This window comes from Microtus ochrogaster, unplaced genomic scaffold (assembly GCF_000317375.1).
Source record: "Microtus ochrogaster isolate Prairie Vole_2 unplaced genomic scaffold, MicOch1.0 UNK69, whole genome shotgun sequence".
NCBI classification, from domain to species: Eukaryota; Metazoa; Chordata; class Mammalia; order Rodentia; family Cricetidae; genus Microtus; species Microtus ochrogaster.
The window spans coordinates 1,052,272-1,072,803 of NW_004949167.1; the positions used below are offsets into that span (position 1 = coordinate 1,052,272).

General features: G+C 49.5%; 2 protein-coding genes across 3 annotated transcripts in view; one reads left to right on the plus strand and one right to left on the minus strand.

The window, feature by feature from the left end:
- Positions 1-10,500, plus strand: part of Eri3 (ERI1 exoribonuclease family member 3) — a 134,507-nt gene extending 124,007 nt beyond the window's left edge. For both annotated transcript variants that reach the window (XM_005370039.3, XM_026777486.1), the window contains one exon: positions 9,968-10,500. In XM_005370039.3, coding sequence (XP_005370096.1) covers positions 9,968-10,050 — 83 coding nt within the window. In that variant the 3' untranslated portion in view covers positions 10,051-10,500. The remainder of the gene's footprint in view (positions 1-9,967) is intronic.
- Positions 10,501-10,842: 342 nt separating this feature from the next.
- Positions 10,843-19,600, minus strand: Dmap1 (DNA methyltransferase 1 associated protein 1). Its single transcript, XM_013354792.2, has 11 exons — positions 19,442-19,600; positions 19,188-19,338; positions 18,610-18,701; positions 18,164-18,359; positions 12,796-12,954; positions 12,536-12,703; positions 12,119-12,304; positions 11,917-11,988; positions 11,557-11,629; positions 11,143-11,438; positions 10,843-10,952 (listed from the first exon to the last, which is right to left on the minus strand). The coding sequence occupies exons 2-11, from the start codon at positions 19,290-19,292 to the stop codon at positions 10,893-10,895; spliced, it is 1,407 nt and encodes a 468-aa protein (XP_013210246.1). The 5' UTR covers positions 19,293-19,338; positions 19,442-19,600; the 3' UTR covers positions 10,843-10,892.
- Positions 19,601-20,532: the final 932 nt, after the last annotated feature.

A 20,532-nucleotide genomic window follows, 5' to 3' on the forward strand; every position in this document is an offset into this window, starting at 1 on the left:
AAAAAAAAAAAAAAAAGAAAGAAATGGGTAGTAAAAACGTACAACAGAGAAATGTACTAAGTTCAATGAATGGAGAGTCTGACATGACAGTTTCTTGGTCAAGATGGAAGCTGGACAGCAGACTTCTAAGGAGGTGGCCAGAGATGGACTGACAGCACTGACTCACAGGAAGGTTCCAGCTAGGCCTTTGACACACGTCCGGAGTGTCTAGGGCCATGTAAGTCACCTAACTACTCAGTATATCAGTGCCTCCATTTGGAAAAAAAATCTGTCCTGGGTCTTCAAGGCTACTCCTGGAGTGACGAAATGCTGACATCTTCCCGTTAGAGCTGTTGAAGGGCCCAAAAGACCGATCCATGTGCAGCCCTGAGAAGTAGGGTCTTTTTTGTAAATGCTAGGTCTGCCCAGTGTTCTGGACAGCCAACTCTTTCCTTCAGACCTCAGCTTTGCCACGTCCAGCTGTAGCAGTCCCCCGGCCGTCCAGCCCCTCCACCTGGGCTGGGAATGGGCCGGGGGAGGCGGGCATCTGTTGTAATGGCTAGAGCAGCACCCTGTTACTACAGCGTATTTCACTTTTAATTCTGACATATAATGTAATGATCTTTTTTAAGGCCCGATGATATTATCTGCCTGACTAGATTATTGAGTCTTCATCATCTCCAGATAAATTTACGGCCAGGACGAGGCTCAGGATTTATCATCAGTCAATAGAGCTCGATACTCTAACAAGGCGTGTAATAAGATATACATATTTAATGATCCAAGGGGAGGAGCACTAATGGGAGCCCAGACTGAGTGATCCGGGGGGCTGGACTGGGGCTCTGCCTTAGGGCTGCCATGGCTATAGGGACACAGAAGTAGTGTTGGCCCTGTGGTTCCCAACTTTAGTCTTTCTTAGGGCTGCATGACTCCTTTCTGAGACCCTGAGGGTAGACAAGCAGAGACAGGGACAGTGCCTGAGCCAGGGCCTGGACTTCTCCAGCACTTGGTATCCCCACCCCCATCCTACCACCTCACCACACACACATCCTCCAGGGGATTCTCTCCTGTTTCCAGGACCTAGAAGGGCTAGGGTGTTCTCAGACCCGCCTGCTCAGGTCCCTGAACATCAGGGAGGGCCCACAGGGAGGGAGTACCGGGGCTCAATGCTCAGGCCATGCTGATGGTGACGGATGGTTTTTCATTATAGCCTCTCAGGTCCTGCCCGCGCCCTGTGTGGAAATTCTATTTATTCCCTAATTTGTAAAAATTCCCTCTTTATCTGATCCCAATCAGGGCGGGGTAATTGGCTCTCTGGGGCAGCGGCTGGGGTCCTTGATGAAGAGCTATGTGGATGTACCCAGCCAGGCCCCCGCCCGGCCTGCCGGCAGGGCCCACAATTAATAATGATTTGCAAATGGCAGACAAGCAATAACACAGAAGGATGTGGCGTCCGTGCTGCCTCTTCATTTCCCCCTCAGATATAAATGGCCACAGAACAAAAACCCAGCACTGTAAATTCTGGAATTAGTCATTCACCGGGACAAATGGGGTCTGAAGCCTACAGCCTACTCTCTACCGTCCTTGCACTTGCTTTCCCCAACCCAGGCTCTGGTCTCAGGTCTTCTTTAGATACAAACCCAGTTCATCAGCTTTCTCCCACCTCTAGTGACCCCTTCTTGTGTGGCCTAGACTTGGAAGTGATCCCTTGGTCTAGGCCTGGCGCTTTCTCACTGAGACCACAGCCAGCAAATGGGATCCAGCTCCTCCTCCTCTCACTGACCTGGCTGGCTGCTTGACCTGGCTTCCATCCCCATTCTGCTTTAGGTTTTTGAATGAGTTGATATGTCCTGCCAGGCCTGGGAATCTGGAGCAGAGTTGGTCAGATCATAGTTGTCTTCTTTGGCATTTGGGATCAATCCAGTCATTTGCTTGGCCAAGTCTGAGTTGGGCTTGTGACAACCAAACTCAGTGTAAGTGGCAGTAGCTGATCTGTGCTTACTGGTCAGGCATCTCTGGGAGGTTGGCAGAGGCATTTCCGGGCACCATGCCCTCTCGGCCAGGCACATTCTCCCCCCACCTCCCAGTGGCTGTGAGCTGGCGGGTAATGGGCGTGTAATGGCCTCATTTCCATGCCCGGCCTCCAGGAGCGGCGGTAAGTGTTTGATTGCCTTAATTTCCAAACACATCATTATCCTAGCTTTACCAGCGCTTAATAAACACTTTATGAGGATTTTTTTAAAAACATCTTCGGTCCGCATACTTCTCTGAAGTGATAAACTCTAATTAAGTCTAATATTTAAAAATATGGTAATGGTGAGTTGTTTGAATAAGTGGACTGCATTTCTGTAATTTCATTATTACGTAAAACACGCTAATTATTTGGAGCACGCTTATTACAGAGAGAGAAATCGCCTGCTAATCAAGATGAAATTGCCTTTTCCCCTTATTGTGGAGCCACCATCATCCTTCACCATCAGCCCTGTGGCACCTCTGTGGGGTGGAGGGTGATCCAGGGAGGGGCTGAAAGAAGGGGTCACTTTAGAGTCGAGGCCATAAGGACCCTGTCTAGGGGAGGGTTGGAAGCTGTAAGAGTGCTAGGAGGGAGGAGAGTGAATGTGTGTCTGGAAGAGTGTCCTGCTGGCCCAGGTGACCATGAATAGGGGCGGGGCACAGGAGACTGTAGGCCACGGCTGGTCCAAGGGATATATAGAATGAGTGTCAGGATATTCATTTTTAAATTAGCAATATTAGGAATTAGAATAACTAATAACTAACACAGACACTATTGTGAACACTTCACAGATAATTCATTGCATCTTAAAAGATAAAAATAATCTTTTGAGAGAAGTAGTTGCTATAATTATTCTTCTCATTTTAGACAAGAAACCAAAAACACAGTCTCCTCACTGATGATTCAGCCTTAGTCCTGTTCTCACATCTTAGAAATTTGGGACCTTGCTTAAGTTTAGTTATTAAGTAGCTGATTTTGGACCAGATTCAAAGTCTGAGACTAGATAGGGTTCTCTACTGTTTAAATTCTAAATTCACTACCTTGGCCGCCAGAGCTACTTAGGGCGCTGAATGCTCTACTGGCCCCATCATAGAATTGCCAAACCTAGTGAATAAAAGTGTAGAGCAGATAGGCATGGTGGCGCATGCCTTTAGTCTCAGCACTCAGGAGCCAAGGCAGGAGGGTCTCTGTGAGTTCTAGGCCAGCATAGTCTACATAGAGAGTTCCAGGACAGCTAAGACTACATAGAGAAACCCCTTCTCAACATGTAGAGGAGCAGTCAAATTTCAACTTGAGAAGACAAGTAGTGTTCAGTGCATGTCCCATGTCGAGCTGGGACAACATTAGTCTGGCAGTCCTTTGATATTGGCCTGGGGTTAACCCACAGTGCTTTTGCTCAGAACATTATTGCTGCTGAATGTCCAGGTAGATGTTGGTTGGCAGGGGTCTTCTTGTGGTCTCTTGTCACGCACAGGTCCTATTCCTTGCAGGTTCCTTCCCCTGCCCATCCCTGGGCCTAGGCTTTGCTGACCTCTGCTGCACAGGCTCAGGCCCCATCCCTCAGCAGACAAGGTGAAGACAGGAGGCTGAGGCTACAGTGGTGCATGCTCCTTTGACCACACTACCTCTTAGCTCATTAGTAATGTCAGCGGTTTCCCACCCTGATTCCCCAGTTTGATTTACCCTTTGGTCAATTTATGTTCATTCTCTTTACTGGTTCCAATACTATGCAGATAGGATAGAGTGGTCATTTTAGAAGGGCACAAAAAGAGAGGACAGTTTAGTCCTTGTTGATAGGGCAGTGTGTTCTACATCAGGAAAAGAATAAAGTTGGAGCTATTGCCTACCACACACAAAATTCCAGACAGATTAAACAGCTAAACAGAAAGTATAGCTAAAGCGGGAGTGATGATGCAGCCTTTAATCCCAGCACTCAGGAGGTAGACACAGGTGGCTCTCTGTAAGAACAAGGCTAGCCTGGTCTACATAGTTGAGACCCTGCTCAAAAAAACAAAAACAAAAACAAAAAAAACAAAACAAACAAACTGATAATGGACTGGAGAGATGGCTCAGTATTAAAAGCCCTTTGGAAGGACCTGGGTTCAGTTCCCAGGGCTCAAACTCAGGTAGTCAGGCTTGCTTAGTTACCACTGAGTCATCTCACTGGCCCAAGATTTCCTTTATTAAAAACTCCCTTGTCTCCAGTCTTTTCTCCACAGTGTCAGCAACCCTCCACCACTCCAAGCCTAGTTCTGGGTTGGCCTCAGGCGCAAGCTGTGCTTTAGTCTCCTCACTGATGATTCAGCCTTAGTCCTGTTCTCGCATCTTAGAATGGCAGCTCTGAAACCCAGGTCTGCTCTTGTCATTCTGCTCCTTGAATGTATTTGTGCCTCCACAGTGCCGCCAGAATCAGATTCCTGAACTCAAGTTGGCTTTGGGTTCCTCAGGGTCACCTCTAGTAGGTCACCGCGGATTTGACCAGCTCCAGTCGTGTCTTGTCACTGCCTCAGTATGTCAGCCACCCCATTCACTTGGTGAGACCCATGTTGACACTCCACAGATCACTTCCAGTTGTGTCTGTATTGACTCTTCACCTTAATCCTAATGTCCTAGACCAACTCCCTCCAACCTTTGTTCTACCAGGAATCCACTCCTGAGCATCAGAAAGAAGCAGGTAGCTTTTCTATGCCTCCTTTGTTCATAGCATCACACCTCTTACGGGGCTGTTTTTGAGCTCTGCAAGTCCAGGATGCTAATCTTGGATATCCTCAGACCCAGCATGGCCCATGTACGCGTAGCACACAGAATGGATTGGCACTGGCTGGACGAAGTGGGCACATGAATGAAACCCTTGGTGGACTTTCTGGCCTCTCCAGTGTCCTGTCCTCTACTCGTGTGTTCCCACGCCAGTGTAACCAACAAGCATGCAGTGCCATCTCAGTAGCAGCTGCTCTACCAAGCCGCTCTAATGACTCTGAGGACATCTAATAGACTTAGCCTTTCTTGCTAGGTGTTTCCCCTACCCACCCTTCCAAGGATTTGTATAGCTGTTACTCTTCCATTCTAGTCTTGTCAATATAAAAATATTTCTAACTCTAAGAATATGAATTTCCTTTTTAAAAAAAAGTTCTCAAGCTGATGTCGCTAGCTTTCTAGAACTTGAAAGTAAAGACCTATATGCTTAAAGGCCTCCATTATGGACACAACAGTGCCCTATCATCCCATGACATGGTACCCTTGAACTGGCCTGATTAGCTCTGCAAGAGGCGCTGAAAAGGCAGAGCTGCCAGCTACCCCAAATGATCTCAGAGCTTCAGATCTATCTCTCCCTTCCCTATTCCCAGGAACACACATGGTGCAGAGAGAAGTGACCCCACAAGTTATCCTCTGAATACACCCCTATATACAAGGAACAACAATAAACTTTACAAGTTGGGGGAAGAACCCTGGCCTTGCAGTTTGTAACTGCCAACTTGGATGGTGACCTGAGGCAGTTTTTCCTCATCCCTTTAGGTCTCTGTAATAGTAAATCAGTCACCACAATTAGACCTCAGGATCTGCCATAAATAGGACCATAAGTGAGTCTATATAGTGAAGGACATTAGTTTCATCATGTGTACCAGCCAGTCTGCCATCTGAGCCATACACAGTCACCATTGGGGCATCAGCTCACCAGCCGCCACATACCACATAAGAAAGCTAGGCAAGGGGGCTGGAGAGACGGCTCAGTGGTTAAGAGCATTGCCTGCTCTTCCAAAGGTCCTGAGTTCAATTCCCGGCAACCACATGGTGGCTCACAACCATCTGTAATGAGGTCTGGTGCCCTCTTCTGGCCTGCAGGCATACACACAGAAAGAACATTGTATATATAATAGATAAATAAATAAATATTTAAAAAAAAAGAAAGCTAGGCAAATCTGGACAGCAGTGGCACACGCCTTTAAGCTCAGCACTTGGGAGGCAGAGGCAGGCGAATCTCTATGAGTTCGAGGCCACGAGGCCAGCCTGGTCTATAAGAGCTGTTCCAGGATAGGCTCCAAAACTACAGAGAAACCCTGTCTTGGAAAACAAAAAACAAAAAAACAAAGCTAGGCAAAGATGCACCTTGTTCAGTGTTAACTGTGGTGCTGTGACTGTTACCACCCCTAGTGGAGGAGCCTGGGCTAGAAAAACAAAGCATTTGCGGACATTCCAGACTGTAATGGGTTTGTATGACACCTTGCTTTGACATTTCCAGAAATAGTAGCTGCTCCTTGAGGCTGTAGTGTAGAAATCTGGGGGCAGTTTACAGGGGTGAGACCAGAAAGCAGCAGGGATCAGGGTTTTGTTTTTGTTTTTGAATGGGGGGGGTTTGAGACAGGGTTTCTCTGTAGCTTTGGAGCCTGCCCTGGAACTAGCTCTTGTAGACCAGGCTGGTCTCGAACTCACCGAGATCCGCCTGCCTTTGCCTCCTGCGTGCTGGGATTAAAGGTGTGCGCTACTACCATCCAGCCCAACAGGGATCAGTTTTTGCCAAGACTTTGAGTTACCTTAAAGATTTGCCAGGCCTTGTCACACTGGCCTGTAGTCCCAGCTACAGTGAAGCTGAAGCAGGAAGATTGTGGTTCAAGAACTGCCAGGCTATTGAGTGAATTCAAGCCTCCCTTGGTGACTTAATGAGGCCCTGTGTCAAAAAGTAAAAAGAGAGGCTGAGAGCTAGGTATGAGGACACATACCTGTAACTGTAGCACTCAAGAGGACCCAGAGTTCATGGTCAGGGTTATCCTCATCTAAAGAAAGTTTGACTTCCTGTGGTAGAGTGCTTGCCTTGCATGTACACAGCTCTAGGATTAAGCCCCGGAAACTATTCAAGGAAAAGGGGAACGTGCAGGATGAGAGATGCCTGTCACCATCTGACCTGAGTTTGATCTCTAAGACCCACTCAGAAGGAGAGAACCAACTCCCACAAGTTGTCCTGTGAGGCATGCATACAATTAAAATACATGTGTATATATCTGTAGACTTTAATCGGGCATGCTAGTGCACACCTCACTCCCAAGCACTGAGAGGCAGAAACAGCTCTCTTGAGTTCCAGGCCACCCAGTGCTACATTGTGAGACCTATCTCAAAAAAAAAAAAAAAAAAAAAAAAGGACAGGAAGTATGAAGGAATTTAAAGAGGGAAGAACATAAGATTTATGTAAAAAAAAAAAGGACCATGTTGGCTACAAGAGAGTGGATCTGAGGGACAGGCTAGACTGTTTAAACAGAATTACAGGATGTGGACTTAGAGGTGACTGGCTGCTGGAAAGTGGAAGCATTGATTACAAGTGGTCCACAACCTTCCTAATGTTGTGACTTTTTTTTTTTTGAGACAGGATTTCTCCGTAGTTTTTTTGGTTCCTGTCCTGGAACTAGCTCTTGTAGACCAGGCTGGCCTTGAACTCACGGAGATCCTCCTGCCTCTGCCTCCTGAGTGCTGGGATTAAAGGCGTGCGCCACCATTGCCCGGCTGCTGTGACTCTTTAATACACCTCATGTTGTAGTGACACCCCAGTCATAAAATTATTCTTATTGCTATTTTACTACTGAGCAGTATCTCATTTCCTAATACCATCAGAAATGTTTTCTGTTGGTCAAGACCCACAAGTTGCGAACCACTGGATTACAGCATAAGGAAACCAGATCCACAGGTTTCATACCTAGTGAAATCTGGCCAGCGGGAGTTTGAGTGGACTGCATACAGTGCCGTTTGCTGATGTGAGGATGCCTGAGGAGATATCCAGTGTTTGGGGTGTTTTATCTGTTTATCTGGAAAGAACTGTTTGGAGCATTTGAGTTTATGGTGGGACTGGAGAGAAGTCCTGACTGGGGAGGGCGGCCTTCAGGAGCATCCAGAACTCATGGCATGGGGAGAGGTGAAGAACGGCTGAGATACGCAGCCACCTCCCAGCACAGGTAAATCAGCATTTGCTCACTGGTGGCCTGGGGGGCTAGGCTAGGACATTTACTTGGGCCAGGGGAGGCAGATTGAGTGATTTGTCCAGCAATGAGGGAGGAGCCAGATGAAGTCAATAGAAAACTAATTTTCTTTTCTGCTAGAAGAAATGAGGTGTGTGGCCGCTGGGTAATTGCAGATAACGAGGGGACTTATTCTTAATATGCACAGCGGCCATGGTCTCCAGAGTGCTGAAGACAGGAAAGATTTGAGGTACTCTGGCAGGGCTGGGTTGGTTTGAGAATATGCCTCTATCCCAGGTTCCCCTGACTCTCACTGATGCTCACGGCATCTGGTCCCACCATAACTCTCCAGGTCCTTCTGTCCTCTTCCTGTCAACTGCCTAGCTTCTCCTGTCATAACCCCTCCCTCCACCCTCTACCCCCACAGTACTGGCGTACTCACTAAGGGAGACAAATGACAGGCCCTCAGCTGAGCGGGGCGCGTGTCCGGCCCATAAACCACGGGGATGGGTCATGTCTGGAGTTGCCATGGCCGCCACTACCCACCCATCTGTCTTCTCCCCATTCTGCCTCGGAGCAGATCATCCCTCTTGGCTTCCTGAGTCCCTAGGGAAACAGGGTATCACCTCCACACTCTGTCCACTGCAGGTATATACATATTGAATTCTTCTAAGACAGGATCCCATCTGATTGGCCTGCACTCGGCCCTTGATTAATGAGACGTTTAGCTCAGAGGGTACAGGGGTCCCCTAGGCTGCAGTCTTGGATAAGGGCAAACAGAGGTTCCTGACCTCACCAGCACCCCTCATTTGACGATGCCATCGGTGTATGGTACTTGTGCACACGGCATCCATCTAATGAGGATAGGGTAGTGGCTGAGGCCATAGCTATGACCCATGGCTCAGGAACGGAGGTGACAGAAATCAAAGGAGACAGTTGGGGACTGCTTGGGAGGCTGAACAACATCACAGGTAGATGGGTGGTTTCTGTACTAGACTTCCTCTGCTGCAGAGGTTCTCAACCTTTCTAACACTACAATCCTTTAGTACAGTTCCTCATGTTGTGGTGACCCCAACCAGAAAATTATCAAGTTGGTACTTCATATTTTCATAGTAATTTTGCTGTTATGAATCATAATGTAAATATCTGATATGCAGGGTATCTGATATGTGACCCCAGAGGGGTCATGACCAAGAGCTTGAGAACCAATGTTTTTTAGGTCAAGCTCCTTCATGTATCTAGAAATGGAGCAAGTCCTGGCCTGGCCAAGTCCCTAGAGTCCCTATAGCCTCTAGGCTACCACATTAGCTAACAGCGTGGAGTTTGTCAGAGACCAGTACCAGAGAAGCACATAAAGGCTGTTTAACCTGGTGTTTGAGCAGACACAAGATCCCAAAAGGTGGCCAGCAGCCAGCCTCCTGGGACAGAGCAGGATGTAGGCTGACTCGTGGGTGTCTGGTGGGGCTTACAGCACATGAACCAGGGCCTTCCCAGCCTGTCTGGAGCTACATGGAGACAGAGATCAGAACAGGTGTTTCCCAGGATTCTGGCACAGCCATGCCAAGTCTTGTGTCTTGTCATTGGTTGAGTATGGCCTGGACCACAGTCCCCCCACATACAAGTGCCACAAAGTCACCCTGGCAGTGGGTGTGATGAATGGCCGCACAGTAATGAAATGGAGACATCAAGGAGGGTGGCGGGAAGACGGAGTGTGGCGGACAGGCCGTCCCCACGCGGCAGCAACAAGAAGGATCGCCTAGCGGCCAGGGGCCGTCAAGGGAGAAATTACACATTTACTCTGCCTTTTTCTTACTGCGACGGCGCCCATACATCACCGCTGAGGCTGGGATTGGACACAGCGGCCAATTTCCAGCATGAATTATGGGACTGAGAAGCATTGAGTCCAGGCTTCCTGTAGGCCCAGTATCACCAAGCCCAACCCAAAGCTAGAGATGTTGCCACCAGAGCCAATTGTCCTCCTTAAGCCCTTGGCTCCTGAGTCTGGCCCTGTCTAAATGTCTTCTCTTCTCTCTAGACGACTGCAAGAACATTGCCAACATCATGAAGACATTGGCTTACCGAGGTTTCATCTTCAAGCAGACATCAAAGCCCTTCTGATTGGCAGAGGACGGGATGGGGCAGGACAGGGTAGCTGCTTGGCCCAAACCAGAATCCTCCTCTCCCTCACCAGAGGGGAAAGGGAGAGTGGCACAGCTCTGCGCCCAGAGTGTCCCCCAGCTGCCCTATGGGCTTGTGCCCTGGGTGAGGGCTTGGCCATTGGCCCCTCTGGAGCAGACACTTTGTGCCCCACCCCCTTCCACCCCTCAGTCTCCGCCCAGTATTAGCCCCTGCCGTTATGGGCCTGGGCTAGGGGGAACCCAGGTACTCACTGCCTTCTCCCTGGTACACAGGCTTCTGCTGGGGCCACCGAGTCCTCCCTGTGCCCCCTCCCATCCATAGTGCATGGTGTGTGGTGCCCCCAGGGCTCCAGGACAGATCAGGTCCCACCTTGTGTCCACCCCCATCCCTGCTGTGAACGTGCCACTGAATAAAGTTGGGGAAACAAGGTCCTAGTGTGCGGGAGCCATCCCTGTGTGCAAGGCTGTCACTCCAGGCTTCATCTCTGTACAGAGCCGCTGACGCTGCAGTACCTTCGATGCCTTCATTGAGGATGCATAGACTGAGAGCAGGAGGCGGAAGGACCTGCCCAAACTGCTGCTATCTGAGTCCCTGCTGTGTAAGGCCATCTAAATACAAACACAGGTGTCCAGGTGAGGAGTCTAGGCAACAAAAATGGTGAAGGGCCTGAATGTGGGCACTGCAAGCCTTTAGGAACTGATTGTAGTGGTCAGTCTATCAGCCTGTCACCCCAGCCAAGGATATGAGGAGGTAAGGAAATAGAATCAGCCAATCAGTGTAACAGCTCTGTTTACACCATACCCCCAACACTAGCGGCCCCTTCATGGTTTCTTGGCTTTCTTCACAGAAGATGAGCTGGAGGCGGATTCCCGTCGTTTCCGCTGAAGAGACAAAAAGTGCTGAGGTTAGTGGCCTCTGAGGTGTGACTCAAGGTTTAGTGCCTGTCATTCTCAGAGAAGAGGTCCAATAGTTAACCTGAACCTACTCCTGTCCTCAGTCTCTCCCCTCACAGTGGCAACCATTCTCTTACAGAGCCAAGGCATGCCCCCCCAAGCCTGCCCAGGCTCTTACCGAATTGGGTGTGAGGGGTGCACCCACTACATCAATGATGGTGTCCTTGGTGGGGTCAAGGCCAAGTCCAGATTCAGACACTGCTGGCTCAGCAGAGGCTGGGGTTGGTCCCACTGCTGGTGTAGCAGGGCCCCCCAGCACTCCTGCCCGAGCCAGGGCCTCATGCCGGTGCCGCAGCATCTGTAGCTCATATTCACAGTTGGCACAGGCCTGCTTGAGCTCGTAGAGTAACACCAGGTCACTCCGCAACTCGTTGAACATATGCACCAGCTCCTCTGTGGGGGTGGGGCTCAGCTCTGCAGGCAAGACAAAGCCAACTGTGGTTGAAGGCCTGCAGTATGAACTGCCCTCCCTTGCACAGCCCCCGGGAGAAGGGAGCTAGCTAGCTATCCCATGAGGCTCGGAGTCACTCACCCACTCCAAGCTCCAGCAGCATCTGTTCCAGCGCCTTGATCTTCTTCTGACCCACAGAGCTGGGCAGCTTCATCTGCAACGACAGTCAGCTAGCTAAGTCCCACATCCCTTGATGAGGCTTAGGGAGAAGAGGGTTGGTTCAACAGTGAGGCTCGTGGATAACCTCTTCAAGAAGCTATGGCTAAAATGGAACAAGCTGAGAAGTGGAGAATAGTAAAGGCAACCTTGGCCTGGCCGTGTCATGAGATCGTGGCGAGGTCACCTCTTTTCACAGCCCCTCTCCCATGGCTTTAGCCTTGGCAGCTGTAGCACTTAGGTCATTGGGAGCCCAGGACGGAAACACTGAAGGAGGTAACTTACACGCTGGCTCCGCAGTGTGACACCTGCCGACTTAAAATCTGGAAACTTGATGCCTGCAGTCTCAGGAACAGCCTGAGGGGAAGAGTTAGAGAGCCTAAGGTGTCACAGGGAGTGGCCCAGGGACCCACTGACTCGGGGTACTCCCAGAATGCCCACTTGAAGCTGGGCCAGATAACCTCCATATGGAGGTCAGCCTCCATACCGGCTTCTCAGCCTCCTTCTTCTGAGGTAGCTTTTTCTTGGGGGCCTTGCGTTCTGTGCGCCGCTGCTCTGCGGTGGTGTCTGCTGCTGTAATCAGTTTCTGCAGGTCTTGGCTGCGTTTTTCCCGCTCTTTTTTCCGGGCCTCGATCTTACGAAGCTCCTGTAGCAGGTACTCTTCCTCTGCCACCTGCAAAACCAAGATATGCTTTGGCATGTATGGGAGCTGGGTGGAAGCAGGGTAGCCAGGCAGCTGAAGGACACTAGGTTCTATGAGGAAACCAGAGGTAAGAAAACTGCAGGGAAGGAAGAACAGGGGAACCATGGGAATGGGCTGAAGGTGGAGGAGCCTAGAGGTGACAGTTGAGGCCATGGAGGGTGGGAAGACAAAGGGTTTCAGGTACAGGGAAAGGTCATGAACCTGTTCTGGGGTCCGGTTATAAAGCCGCTCCAACTGTTCCTTCCGCCGTCTCTCATGCCCAGCATCAAATACTGGTATTTTGAGATCTGTGCCCGGCACAGCCCTGACGTTGGCAAGTTTGGCACAAATATGGTAGTACCTCTCTTTCAAATCCTCTACAGAACGTTTCTGAGAATCAGAACACATGGGGATTAACACTGAGGAGCACATGGAAGGGATGGCAGGAGGGCTGGGCACTCAGCAAATGCACACCGGCTCACCTTGAACTGCTGGTGGTCATACCGATCATGGATAACTACAAAGCGCAGATCAAATCGGCGGCTGAGGTCGAAGAGGTGGTCAGTCTCTGCCTTAGTCCATGCGTCATCGTGAAGGTAAAGCTGGTACTCCTGCTCTGAGTACACGGGCACCTGCACCGTCTACTGGCACAAAGACATAAGGACCGCATTCCTTTGTCATATGTCCAAGCAGGCTGGCCATGTGACCACACCTCTTCTTGTTTATTACCAACCCCTATGTAGAGGCAGCCTGTAGGAAGGAAAGACCCAATCTGATTGGCCAGCGGCCCCTCCCTAGAAGGCTCTGGGTCAGTGGCCTGCCTGGTTCACTCCAAGACAACTTAACATCTTTGGGAATGGACCACATGCTCCTGCCTGACTTGTAAGCACTTCTGTGGCACTCAAGGGTCAATTGTGGAGTCAAACACTCATCAGAGAAAGGCCCAGCGCCCCTACGCCATGCACCACTTGTCTAAAGCACTACTGCCACCCAGTGGTAACAGCGGGACTTGCCGATCCCAGAACACTTCAAAAGTTGGGCATCTCCAGGAAATCCTACTGCCAATGCCCCTTCCTCTCCTGGCCCACATTCCTCCTTCTGCCCCAGATCTCTCTCTCAGATATACCAGCATCACCATAAGCTGGGTCTATAGATCAGAAGCAAGGAAGGAGTCAGTGATGGGCTATATCAGGAAGTTTCTTTTGAATTCAAAAATACACCAGGCTCTTTCCTGTTGCTCTTGGACACTTCCTACTAGAGGTCACACATGTCCCACCTTAACACGCTCAATACTGCAATCATCCCTCCTAAACATCTCCAGTCCAGACCTCAACCACAACAGCCAGCGCCAGAACCCTGGGTGTGCTGTTGATTGGTGATGGTCTCTGTTCCTGTTTTGTGTTGACACAGCCTTGGGAAGTAGTCTTGGCTGGCCAGCACTCTCTGTGGAGGTCAGACTGGTTCTAGCTCACAGCAGTCCTCCAGCCTCAGATTGCAGGCATGCACCAACACACCTGGCAATGGAAATATCTTTTAATTCCTACTTTTTGCTCCATCTGTGGCTTCACCTCCAGAGTCCCCCTCCAAATCCATGGCCATAACCCACTTAGACTGGCCTGCATCAGAGAAGCAAAACCACCTTCCTACTTGGGCTACCCTTCAGTTCTCTTCCAAACAATTCTCCATCTGCAAACAAGATGTGACCTGCACCATGCTACTTATAGGGCCAACCCATGTGGCTTGTCACAACTGACCTACAATAAGAATAGAAACAGGCCGGGCAGTGGTGACGCACACCTTTAATCCCAGCACTTGGGAAGCAGAGGCAGGTGGATCTCTGTGAATTCGAAGCCAACCTGGTCTACAGGGCAAGTTCCAGGACATGCTCCTAAGCTACGCAGAGAAAACCCTGTCCCCCAAAACAAAACAATAACAAAAAGAATGGAAACAGTGCTCACAGGGGACACCTCTCAAAGCCAGCAATCCAACTGGAGGGGAATAGAACAGAAAAAACAATTTGGGTACGATGTGGTAAACCTGATGATAAATATAAACAAGTGACCCTGGGTACAGCTGGGCACAGAGCTGCTCAGAACAGAGGTAAATCAAGCCTAGTCCTTTGTTTTGTTTGTCTGTTTTTTATTTTTATTTATTTATTTATTTTGGTTTTTTCGAGACAGGGTTTCTCTGTGGTTTTGGAGCCTGTCCTGGAACTAGCTCTGTAGACCAGGCTGGTCTCGAACTCACAGAGATCCGCCTGCCTCTGTCTCCCGAGTGCTGGGATTAAAGGCGTGCGCCACCATCGCCCGGCTGTTTGTCTGTTTTTTAAACAGGGTTTCTCTGTGTAGCCCTGGCTGTCCTGGTTCTCACTAAATACACCAGGTTGGCCTCGAACTCAGAGATCCGCCTGCCTGTCTCCTAAGTGCTGGGATTAAAGACTTGCGCCACCACTGCCCAGCCAGGCCTACCCTTTTTATTTCTTATTTACTTTGCTGTTGTTTTTATGTGCCTGCGGAAACCAGAAAAAGCACTGGATGTTCAGAAGAAGCTGCAGTTTGAGGTGGCCATGAGCCACTCTGGGTCCTGGGAACCAAACTCCAGTCCTCTGGAAGAGCAGTAAATACTCCTAATCATTGAGTTGTCTCTCCATTCCTGTGCAGTGTTTGTTTGTGTAGCCCAGGCTGGCCCTGAATTCAGTTTGTACCTGAGGATGACATTGAACTCCTGATCCTCCTGCCTCCACCTCCCAAGTGCTGGGATTACAAGTGTGCACCATCTTACCAGGCTAAATCTTCAGGTTAAGGAAAAGTGAACTAGTGAAGGAGAACAGGGAACAACACAAGTACAACATGAGTTCAGACAAACAAAACAAACACCCTAATGTTAGGCCTGCCTTCAGGAACCAGGCTGGGAAACTAGCTGAGCTGAGGAGTCTGATGCGGCAGCAGAACCAGCTGCTGCAGGGCGTGCACCCTTCTGGGAGCCTTGACTCCACCTAGAGGGTGACAAGATCCAATATAGCTAGGCTGCAAGAGATCAAAAGTCCTAACATTCTAGACTTGGGTTCCATGCCCAGTGTTCACATGGTGACTCACGATCATTTATAATTCCAGTTCCAGTGGATCCGACTCCCTCTTCTGGCCTCCACGGGCACTGCACCCATATGGTGTGCAGACACATGCAGGTAAAACATTCATACAATAAAATAATTTTTCAAATGGTCCCGTTTCTTGTATCTAAGACCATTTGGCAACAGAGGAGACACTGGGCTGAAAGAAGAGTAGGAGACTGAAGTCAGCTCCAGCAGTGATGGAGGGGAAGCCATGAGCCCAAACTAAAGCAGAGAAGAAGCACAGGCTGCAGGCCCAAGTAATAAGAAGTTAAGGCCAAGGAGGATGTCACATCAGTGACTCCTGGACCCCCGTCTGAGCGCGAGCGCAGGAGAGTCGCTGGGAGAGAGACTCTTCAGAGGAGCCACGGGAGAGGAAGAGCACGAATCCACAGAACTCTGATTTCATTCTCTACATTGTTGTCATCAACCAGACCTGCCCAGAACTCATCCAATCCTGACACGACTCTTAAAATCCGTGGTGGCTCCTCAAAGACAAGAGGGCGAAGGCCAAGTTCTTAGGCCTCCTTGCCAAGGGCCACCTGGCATGGTCACTGTTGACCAATTGTGCCACACCTCCCCTACATCACCCCACATAAAGCTTTATCAGTGTGGAAATTCCCAGAGCATCCAATATGCAGGAACCTTTAAAATTCTTCTATTTATTTACTTATTGGTGTTTTTTAATTATTTATTTTATGTGCATTGGTGTTTTGCTATAGGTGTCAGGTTTCCTGGAACTGGCGTTACAGACAGTTGTTAGATGCCATGTGGGTGCTGAGTATTGAACCTGGGTCCTCTGGAAGAGCAGTCAATGCTCTTAACTACTGAGTCATCTCTCCAGCCCCTTTATTGGTGTTTTGAGAAAGGATATCTCTGTGTAAGAGCCTTGGCTATCCTGGAATTTGTTTTGTAGACCAGACCAGGCTGGCCATGAACTCACAGAGATCCTTCTACCTCTGCCTCCCAAGTGTTGGGGTTAAAGGCGTACACCACCACTTCTTTTTCATTTTTAAATTACATTTTTGTTTTCAGGTGTGTGGGGATGAGAGTATTTGGAGGTCAGAGGACAACATTTGGCATTTGGGGGTCTGTTCTCTCCTTCCACCACTGGGTCCCATAGGCCTAAATGCAGAAGCCTCTGGACCCTTACATTCCTGTGATTTTTTTTAACTTCACCATGTTCCATGTGCAAGAAGGGAGAAAAAAAAAATCACTGCACCACCTAGTGACATCATCAAGAAAACTCCCATAACCTTCTAGCCCTCCCAATAGCTCATCTCCTACCAGACTGAACTTGTCCTCATCTTCCTCTACCTCTCAACAGCATGAAGTTTTTAAGGACAGACACTTGATTTCTTGTTATTGTCAATGTCTAGGCTTCATGTGCTGAAGCAGTAAAGACTGAGAGCCCTTTTGCCTTCACACCAGTCTGTCTCATCCAGCCCTTCCTCAGAGACCTCTTTTCCAGCTTCTCCAGCCTAAGGGTCCTAAGAACAATGCTGGGATGGAGGACACTGATTTGGAGTGCAGGTATTGAGTCACGCTTAGCTGTGCTCAGTTTGAGAAAGCCTATAAGCCCCCCAGAAGTGAGGCCAGGTACAGTGAGATACACTGAGCTGAGATGAGTCTGAGTTTGAGCCCCTTGTGGTTTTAAGCTCCAATTCTAGACTGTTCTGAACCACACTGTACTGTGCTTTAGCCATGGGCTATCCAATCCTAGCCTACTCTAACCCTTCCTCTCATTGGCTGGGTGAGACTGGAAAAGGCTCCACTTTCAATAAAGCCAAAAAAAAAATAACTGGTCTTGGTTTACAGTGCTAGCATAAAGGATGCAGAGCACAAACAGAGGTGTGACTGGTAGTAGAGACGGGATCAGCAGATGAGACCTATCATGAGGCCTAGTTCAAATGCCACCCTTCCAGAGAGGACCTCCCTGACCAGCCTAAGGTAGGCCTTGGGGCTGGCAAGGTGGCTCAGAAGACCAGACAACCTGAGTTTGATCCCTTGGGCCCATGTGATAAAAGCAGGGAAAAGCTTCCATAGGCTGGCATGTGTATGCACATCAATCAATCAATAAAAAGTAGGCCTCTCCCTCACCTATAACTGCACCATTTATCTCATTTCTTGTCCATTCACATTCCAGTTCGATCATACTGGCGGTGCTTATCTGAAAGAACTCCACCCATTTCCACACATGTGTACCGTTCTCCTCCCTCCTCCTTTCTCCTGTTATTCACAGCTATGAGGAAAGGCTGAGCCCAGGATGAGCCTCAGCTTTGTCAGACAGGCGACTGTGTAGAGATGGTGCCTCTTACTGAGTGGGAATAGAGGAAGGATTACGAGTGCTGTTCCAGGGTACAGCTGATGTGAGCGACCTGGGGGACACTCGGAAAGGGATGCTAGTAAATCAGAGCTTCTGGGAGGGGGCCATTAGCCTGTGAAGAGTAGCAGACGTTACAGGCTAAAAGAACAACACAGAAGACATACATCGGAGCAAAACACCTAGGACACAGCTCTGAAGACGAGCAACATTTTAAAGGCCCAGGGAAGCCGCTGAGATCCACAGCAGATCTGGAGAAGGAAAGAATCCAATGGGCAGAAGAGTCCACGGCACCTGACCTAGGACTGAGTGGGAAACCATGGCTGGGACTAAGCACGTTGGAGAGCCAACCCTGGGAGACTGGAAAACTCATGCAAGTGGCTCCGATGGGCTTGACTTGTGTGTGTTAGCAGCTCACCTTATTGAACCTGGCAAAAGGGTAGTCTTTGCCCTCCTCTGCTGCTCGTCGCCAGTGGAAAAACATAGCGCCATCCTTTCGAGCTGGGTTGGTAAATGGCATCCACTTCCACGGCCGAACCTTCTTGGATCCCAATTTAGCCTTCACTGTGCGATACCCCTGACCAGTGTCACTGGGCAGTAGTGGGGGTGCATCCCTGGCAGTGGAGGGTAGGTAGGTGAAAGGTTAGAATCAGGTGCGTGAAGAACCACTAAGCCCAAGAAGTTCCAACCGCCCCAGAAGAAGGAAGTCATGTCCTGGAGCAAGACACTGAGCTGCCCTGCAGGAGGAGCCCTGGTTCGGAATGTGTGAGAGCTGTGGAAAGGCCTGGAGGAGACGACCAGGAAGTAGGGACATGCCATGTGGGCTAGGGTCATGCAAAGGGGACTTGGAATCCCAATACTTGCTTCTTGTCAGAGTAGAGCAAAGCATAGACTTCCCGATGCATGCCCTCAGGCCTCTTGAAAGTCAGCGTCTCCGAGGATTTCTTGGACTTTTTCTGGAGAGAAAACCACAGGGAAGAAACAATGCCCTAGACGTACCCTCACCTGAAAAACTTTTACCCAGCACAATCTCCGAAGAAACCAATGCTGAACTAAAGTCATAGTAGTAACCCACGCACAGGAGTTATCAGTACCCTGTTTGAGCAAGACACCCCTCTCCCGACTCATCTCAACCTTCCCTCACCTCAAGAATGTCACGATGTCTTGGTCTCTCTTCCCAACAACTTACAATTGTCACACTCTCTTGGTCTTCTCATCCCTTGGAGGTTTCTGACTCTCTTGGTCCCCACCACCTCCCAAAGTCCTATCTCCTGCATCATATTGAGGATGGCATGCTTTTCGTTCCAAGGTAGCGCTTCTTCCATTGTGAATTTGATGATGGTGGAATTATCACTTCCACCATCTCTTTCCTGCTCTCACCCCTTCCCATTCCTCCGCCAACACCTTCACCCCCACTCAACGCTCTCAAGTTCCCCCGCTACCTTGTCCGGGTTGATGATATCCTTCTTGCTGATGGTCCCAGAAGCTGCATCTCCTTCTGGACCACCGAGTTCTAGAATGTCCCGTACATCCGCGCCCGTAGCCATCACGCCTGAGAGATGGGGGAGCACCCCCGAGATCAAGGATCAGTACCTGCGGAAAGACCTTGCGACCGTCAGGGGGGCGGGGCCCCTGTCACTGCAGCTCCCAGTGGGGGCAGGGTGAAGAGGCAGGCCGCGAGGAGAAAGGTACAAACCAGGCTTGGGTTCCGCCTGTGTTCTCCGCCTCCGCGCGCGGGTGTCCCTGACGGTCGCACCGTCCTCCCTGCCTCGCCAGTCCCCGGGATCCACACCTGGGAACTCCAGCGGCAACCCACTTCTCAGTTTATCTCGCTCGGCGAACCCACGGACAGAAACTTCCGGCTGTGCGTTGTAGAAACGCGACCGTCAGAAACACTTCCGGTCTGTGCTTGAACAAAAAGGAGCCGGCTGGCAACCCAGGGTGAAAGCCCCTGAGTATCTGAGTGCTGAGTCCGTACGTTGCTTGCTTCTGAAACATTTACCTCCTGTCTTGCTCCGTTGTATCCTGGGCTGAAAAGAAAAGCTTAGAGACATTGGAAAGTCAACTGTTCCAAAAAAAAAAAAAAAAAACTTCATTTACAAAATGAAATTGTAACAGTACCTGCTTAAATGAAATACCAATAACCCATGTAAAACATTAGCACAATGTCTGAGACACTATTTTTTTTTAATTTATTGGATTAATGATGGTAATTGCCTCTGCTTATTACGTGCCTCTGTATAACAGGCAATGCCGCTGTGCTAAGCTTTCAGGGCAGAGTTAAACTTGTTTCTCCAGCTTCCAAGAGAGCGAAAGTACACCTGTCTCTTCCTGTCTCTCCGTCTGTCTCTTCCTGTCTCTCCATCTGTCTCTCTCTTCCTCTCTGCCTCTCTCTTCCTGCCCGGCTTCTTTCCATGAGCCCACACAAACATGTACTTAGTTTGTTAATATTTAGGAGTAACCTGAGGCCCTTGTTTTGTTTTGACAAGGGAGTCTATGTAGTCACATGTCAACTTCCTTAACAGTTATCAGACTATTTACTCTTTTTTTGGGTTTTCAAGACAGGACAGCCAGGTCCTGGAACTTGCTCTATAGACCAGGCTGGCCTCAAACTCACCTGCCTCTCCCTCCTGGAGTGCTGGGATTAACGGTGTGAGCTACCACCACCTGGAATAAATTAACTTTTAGAGCACATAAGATACTGAAAATTTAGACTCCTAAGTGCACCTTTAATCCCAGCACCTAGGAGGCAGAGGCAGGCAGATCTCTGAATTCGAAGCCAGCCTG